Below are 7,487 nucleotides of genomic sequence, written 5' to 3'. Positions count from 1 at the left end.
TCAAGACTCGGGAACGTTTTTTTAATTGTTTTCTGTGACATGGGAATGTTTAACTCTTTGACTGCCACGTCATTCAAATATGGGTAATACGTATATTGTAAACTGAGCCTGGATTATTTAAACATTGTTACAAAATTTTTGTACAAATAATTTAAAATAAAATCAACAGCTTCTACTATCTAAACGCATTGGTACCGCGACTTTTATATACCTATTTGTACCCTATTTAAAACCGGTTATTTGACCGCCGGTCGGTACGGTTAGTGTTAAAAAAATGATGACCACCAATTCCTCCCTAAACATCTTAAAATACCATCAGTATTAAATAGCCCATCGGCCGGGCAATCACCAAAAAAAACCACCAACAACCACAATACCAATACCCATAATTCCGAATGAAATACTTCCTACCGAGGGGAAGTTATTAAAAGAAATCTCATCCCGCTGTCGATACCGGAGCGCGGCTGAAAAAATTCCGTGGCAACCGGTGTTCCAGAACCACCCCTTATAATTCCGTCGGCTTGTATCTCGGCGAACGGCCAAGCGTGCCGGAGATTTCGCGGCTAAGTAGCCCTCTAGGCTTCATCCCCCATCGGTTCCGAGTTAGAGTACATTCGTAAACACATAAAAGAGACGGCGGAGGCATCCGACGCGAAAACCGCACACATCGGTACGGCTCTCGTATCTCGACGAAGGTGGAGGGAGGGCGAGGAAGTGATAAGGTTGAGCGACGAGCGATACGTCATCCACCCTCTGACGTCAGGTGGGCTCCGTGGGTCGACACGATTGGCCCGTGGACCGTCACGCCCACCCTAGCCACCCTCGTGGACCGATCGTCTCTCCCCCTGGTATTCGTGGCTGCTGCTGGCTCCACCCACGCGAAACCATCCCCTCTCCACGAGGGATGGGGGCAGGAGGGTGGCTGCGTGGGTTGTACGTGGGATGAAACTGGGTCAGGCAGACTCGAGGCAGGCCGAGTCAGGCCGAGGCTCGAGAGTCGTCCAGGCGTTTTCGACTGGAAGCAGTCCCTTGGAAACCACCCCGAAGCCCGTCGCCGCCGCTTTCGCCAGTCTGCCCGACGATACACCGCCCTAAAGTCCTTCGTATACCCGCCAGGACAGCTTCATCCCCCTTTCTGCGTAACCGTTACGCCGCTTCCGTCTATCCAACGGAGGTACCAGCTAGGTGAACGGATTTGGTGAGTGTATCATTCTGCGTGTCGGTACACCCTCTAGATTGCATCCCTATTTCCGTCAATTCCGGGTTTTATTTAGTGTCGTGGGCTCGTACTCACGGCGGTGGACTGTTTTCGATCAGGGTTTCTCGATGATGATTACTGGGGGTTAATGAATGGTGTACTGTCGAGTGTTGATATGGCGATGGAGAGTTTGGAAATTGCTAGGGGATCATGGTAGGGGTAGTAGAACGGTTCAAATTGTTCGGTTGGCACGTGTGAAATGTAATTTTAGTAATACGTAATGAACACGTGTTTCGTTAATAATTGATACGGTCTCTAGTATGTTCTCATCCCATTTTGGTGAACGGAAAAGCTGGAAGTTGGTGTTCACAGATCATATAGCCTCTAGAATTTACTATTTTTATTAACTAATGATCCTCTAAATATTTCGTGGGGTCTGCTAATTTATTGCTTTCGGAAGATTCTCATGTAGTGGTTCAAACTATCGCTTTCACGCATAATTCATCCTCGCTGCATTATTTCTGGCTTCACTACTTGAAGGTGTCCACAAACACGTTAAATAAACATTCAACTAACGAATACACTGTCACGCTTACAATATCACAACTTTCTTTTTTCACAATAAACTAGCAATCCGTTCTTCGAGGAAAGGACGATATATCATTGACATGTACTACTTACTTCCTTCCTGTCGCTGTATTCCAAGCATTATTCTTATTACGAACGTTCCAAAAAACTTTTAATTCAATTTTCTATAGCTTGTGTCTTCTATATTAGAGGTAAATATTCTAACGAGTGATCTATAGTGCTTGATCTCACTTCAGGACGATCCTCAGCTTATTTTTCTCGCTGCAAGGACCGGTCGATCGGTTCAGAGAGCAGCGACGAGTACTTTATTCTTTCCAGTAAACGTGGAACGCAGCTAGTTTTTCCTCGCCGAGCCTATACAAAATGCTCTCTGTCCATGTTTCTTTGGTCGCTCGGCCTGCCGCGACTCCTATCGGCGTTTGTTCTCTCGCTTGGGCAGTTTGTGCGATTAATTTAATCTGAACCACGCTCGCTGGAAATACGATGAAACAGCGCGAAACACTGAAGCGGACACTGTTGTTGATTGTTGTAGGGACTGAGGCGAGGGGCACAAGCAGAGACATGGACAATGTGCAAATGATCGGCACTAAAATCACAGCGATCAAGGAATACTTATATGTAAGGCGTTCCCATCTCCCTGCACGTTCATTCATCTTCTTTCTCTTACTATTTCATTTTTTTTTTATTAGGTTGTATTGTCGCTGCATTTTACTGAGTCATGAATAATCCACGTTTCGATTCACTCCGAAATTAGAATCCTTAGTATTGATATCGATGAAACGTACAGGGTGTTTTCTTAATCTCGATTACCACAAAAATTGTGTGGAAGGATATTTATATCGACAGACATATCATAACAGAATATATGAAAAATACTTGTATATTAATGTGAAGACATACTTGCTTGAATGCTCTGTGTGTCATCGAGTTAAATGAAACGATCTGTATATTATAAATATTATACATTACATGAAAATTATTGTATATGCAAGATTCAAACTTTTTAATGGCAAAGTTTATGCAACCACCTAACAGTTAAATTTTTAAATGTTTTTGTTATTTATGACTCAACCCGACAATTTCTTCATTTCTATTCTCTGTATCTCTCTTATCGTGCATCCGTTTATCATTGCCTAGAGAAGTGCTTGCTATACTTTTCTCTCACTAAACAGGTTTCACTGTCTGAAAGTAATGAAATTTCTAGTAAACGATGTTCCCTCGAATGCCAGTAATATGTATATTGCGGTTGAATGTTGCCCAAGGATTCCTGCCTGCTCGAAACGACAGATTTTCAATGTGAATTTCAGAATTTCGCCCGGACGCACTCGCCCACCAGACTAATGAGTTCCGAGAACACGTACTCGCTCTCCAGGGAGCATTGTAACCTGAAGTATTCGGGTAAGTTCGAAGATGGATCGATCTGTATGTATATTTTAGCCCTGAAGCATGTGTGTTCAGAGAATAATTACTAAATAAAGCAATGTGGAATGAGTAGAAACTGTTTTACCAACAGCTAGAGTTACATTACTTCCCCGAGAGTCTTAATTAAACATACATTTGTACATTTATAGTGAACTAAATTTCGTCTATACACATCAATTTAATTGCTTATAGCATAGAAAATACTGAAACCTTGTTAAAACTTACATATTTGGTCGAAATTTAAACAATTAAATTTACACACCATCGATTATGAAAGATCCAGTGACTCACAGATTCGCCCATGAAAGGCTTACCTTTATTTGGCAAAAATACGTACTAAATTGCGAATTTCATTTCAAAACTAAGGCAAACTTTTCACTAAAGTATAATAAAAGTAAAAATAATGAAGACACGTAACCAGAAATTATATATAAATTTTTACATTTAATTGCTACACAGGAGTATATGAACAAATATGTGAGTCACTGTAAATCTGAGAATCGTCTGACCTAATACAGACCTAATCCAATTTATTGTAACATAGTTCGACTGTGAAAAGTATTTTACTCTACAAAGATCGGCGAAGATAGCAATGAACATCAAAATAGTGAGCCAAAATGGAAAATGTTCCAGTTAATGTATGTCTGACCACGAACGATCCGCAACTACTTCGATATATTTCACATTCACCGCGAGCACACACAAATAACCGGCTATATCGAAGCGTTCCCTAGTGCCCCCTAAATTCGTAAGCAAGCTCGGCTCCTCGCGAATGGAATCCTGGAGTCACAATATTGTCCTGATTTCGCGTGGCTCCGGAAGGGTGCATAATAATAGAGGATTTAGAATTGGCCTGAAAAGGCTCGTAGTCGACGAGTGGCTGAGGACAGATTACACGCCGCAGAAAGGGCGGAAGGGTTTGCATGCCACGTCTATGTTTGCTGTTCGGGAAGTGTCGGATACCGATAAGGTGTTCTTCAACGTCAAAAATCAATTTTAAAGTGTCCTCGATGCAAAACGGATCTATTAATCTTTCTATTGTTCTCCCGTTGCAACATAAACAACTGGAAACAATTATCATTAATATTATACAAGGTGGACAACGAAATGGTGGATGGAAAAGTTTTTTTAATAATATAATACAAATTTTTTGACAATCATTTTTGTCTAGAGATCTCAAGGTCACCTCATTGGACGGTTATCGAAGCCCCGAAAATTTCTCGAAAAACCCACAAATCCATGCAACATTTCTCTCTGCTCATTACTATAAATTAACCCCGTAATCCCGCATATAAATCGCTGGAACTAATTGCCGCGTGTAACAACCCCTAGAAGGCGCCTTTGATTAAAGCCTGTGTAGCCGAGGGTCCGGTGCATCTGGTGCCAAAACGAGTTTCTCGATTAAGCCTGAACCTGTAACTCAGTTGCACGATATTGCATGCGTAAACTATACCAATGGCTTTTGCACGTTCTGACGCTCGTTAGAATTAAACTCGACACCGGTGAAGGAGATCGTCGATTACATTGGACTTTGCGTGTTTTCTCGGTCGAGCTCGTTTCCACGAGAAAGTGACATAAACCTCGAAAGAAAGAGAGTCTGTCGGCCCTTGGACATTAGATTGATAGAGCTGGATTAGCTGGAGCAGAGCCCCTGGAAGCTGGGGATTTCCCTTGTCTAACCATAGGCTCAGACCGATTCGCCATAAGGTTCTGGACTCCCTTCTTTTTCCATTTGACTCTCATTCGCGTGATTATTGGAAGATACAGTTATCCCTCGAGTAGGATTTTTCTGTTTTCTTTCGGTCGTGAAAGTTTTCCTTTGCCATCTCGATAAGACACTTTAGTCGACCGAATTGCTTTTAATTGTATTTTTAAATAAATCGTTTGTTTATTACGTAGATTGTACGTTTTGATTATTACCATTGTTTCGGAAAGGAGATATAGCGATTTTAAAGCGTGGCTGCTGAGTCGCCCGTATCTGTTTATCCATGGGATCTCCTTAATGCAACGGGAGACGAAGGGTGGTTTATTCAGCGGGATACTTTATGGTTACCCTGCAACGGAAGGACAGTTCAATCTACCGAGGATTTACCAAGAGAACATTGAAATGACCCGCTGCAAACCAGTTTATGTTGCCTCTGACGGGGAACTTTAGGAATTGCCCCACGGTGGCTCACAAATTTTTCCACATCCCTCGTTTTCCATTACCAGACTACAGATGCTTGTATATTTATCCTCTGTTGATACAGTTTTTTTTTATTTTCAATGGAACAAAGGGGATAATCTGAATGAACAAATATGATGCCTTAACGTAAACACATTATTGAGTCATTGTACTTAGAAACAATATAAATACAGAGGGTGTTATGTAACTGGTAGAACAACCGGATACAGGATGATTTTATGTGAAAAAATAGGTCGAAAATATTAAATAAAATTTTTTCATTTATACTTGAGTTTTGAGAAAATCGACTTTGTGAATTTGTCTGTTCATTACATTCCGTTTCTACATACTAGTTACAAAATTGTAGTTGCATACGAAGTCGGTTCTGCGAGTGCATGTAATTCTATGTAATAAAACAAATTACGTGTGTATCCAATGAAGAAGAAGAAGAAGAAGAAGACGACGAAGAACAATGGAATGAAAATGACGACGAAGTGAGATGGTGTCATCCCACCAAACAAGTGAGAGTGTGTCAATATAGGTCTATACTTTCAATTGTTTGATGAGGTGAAATCATTCTAATTGTTTCCGTTTTCTACGAGGACGTCGGAGAGCCGACGGTAGGTCGATACGACGGAGCGCAGGGCAAAGAGACGCCCGATAAAACGGTATCAAATCAATCAATGTCGAATATTGTAGAAGAGATTTCACTTGATTATAACAATTAGAGAGTCATCGTAGACATCTACGTTAGCCACTTGCGCTCATTCTTGGATCCAAATTGATCTAACTGATACAGAAATCGCGAATCTACATTAACTTCAAAATTAATATCTTTCATTCTCATTATAAAGTTTTCACTAACTACTGAAATATTTACTTTAATAAAAGAAGATTTTAAAAAAAGTGAAAACGTACAAAGAAGCAGGCAAAATAATGGTACAGATGACTCCAGTAGTATTAATCTAGGGTAAATCCGTTGAATTAATACGAATCTCATTCTATGCTAAGTTCAATGTTCTTAAAACAACAGTTTCAGTTTTCCAATTGTCACAGATTTCACTAAAAGAATGATTGTATTACCCTGTAGGGGAACATTTTTTAGCTTCGTGTGAGAAACTTGTTTCGAGTGTTTTTGCTTTATGCTCCCAGACATCCTGCCTCAAAATGCCGAAGGTTTCCCGGCGACCAGGGAGTTCCTGATGAAGGTGGTGGACATTCTGTTGGATTTTATCAAGTCCACGAACGATCGAAACGCGAAGGTCCTCGAATTTCATCATCCATCCGAGATGATGCGTTTGCTGGACCTTGAAATACCGGATTCTGGTCTGACCCTACAACAACTGCTCATCGACTGCTCCACTACTCTGAAGTACCAAGTTAAGACTGGTGAGTGAAACGTTCTTTAACCCTAGATTACGATACTTCCCTGTGAATATACATTATTACGAAATTTTCGTAAAATTTACTACTCAAAGAAAACCTTGTGTAACTTGGAGAAATAATATTTTTATTGACTTGTTTTTCGATCGATCGATAAATATGGCGAACTTTCGAAAATTTACAAATTGATAAATTAACTATTTTAAAAGATGTGAGAAAATGTATTGTCATAACATTTTAATCGTTGTTGTGAAAGTGTATTCACAAGTCATTTTGACTTGCTTGATAGTTCTAGTGTTAAAATCGATTGTTTGTGACTCTACGAACGTTACTGACCGCGAAGCAGGCAGGAAAAAGGGGATGATCTCTGGCGGAGAATCGCTTAGCACTGTCCTGTCGTTGTTCCCTGCATCCACGAGGGCGATAAGCCACATAATTTCATATTCAATTTAGCATACGCTCTCGAGGGCGGAGATAAGATGACTAGAGACACTTCTAGCCTTTCCGTCCGCCGCAACCCCCAAAACGTTGCCTCGCGTGTGTGATAAACGAGTGAGGGGATGTAATCGAAAAAAAGAACTGAGATATATCTTGTGTGTCTTCCATCGTAAAAATAGCCTTGTCCCTCACTGTGTATACGAAACTGAAAATGTACAGAAAATATCATCTTTGATAAACATTCTATCAAAAATTTAAAAACAGACAAACAACGGATGGTATGCAATTTTATGG

At 40.7% G+C, this 7,487-nt stretch overlaps 1 protein-coding gene across 1 annotated transcript; it reads left to right on the top strand.

The window, feature by feature from the left end:
- Nucleotides 1-3,118: 3,118 nt before the first annotated feature.
- LOC107193262 (glutamate decarboxylase-like) lies at nucleotides 3,119-6,761 on the top strand (the record flags this gene model as incomplete). The annotated part of the gene is made up of 2 exons (XM_015582666.1): nucleotides 3,119-3,184; nucleotides 6,525-6,761. Coding segments are annotated over exons 1-2 (295 nt in total), but the record flags the coding sequence as incomplete, so codon positions are not given.
- Nucleotides 6,762-7,487: the final 726 nt, after the last annotated feature.

The sequence above is a fragment of the Dufourea novaeangliae genome, unplaced genomic scaffold (assembly GCF_001272555.1).
Source record: "Dufourea novaeangliae isolate 0120121106 unplaced genomic scaffold, ASM127255v1 C1187124, whole genome shotgun sequence".
Lineage (NCBI taxonomy): Eukaryota > Metazoa > Arthropoda > Insecta > Hymenoptera > Halictidae > Dufourea > Dufourea novaeangliae.
This window is presented reverse-complemented; position numbering and strand designations above follow the sequence as displayed.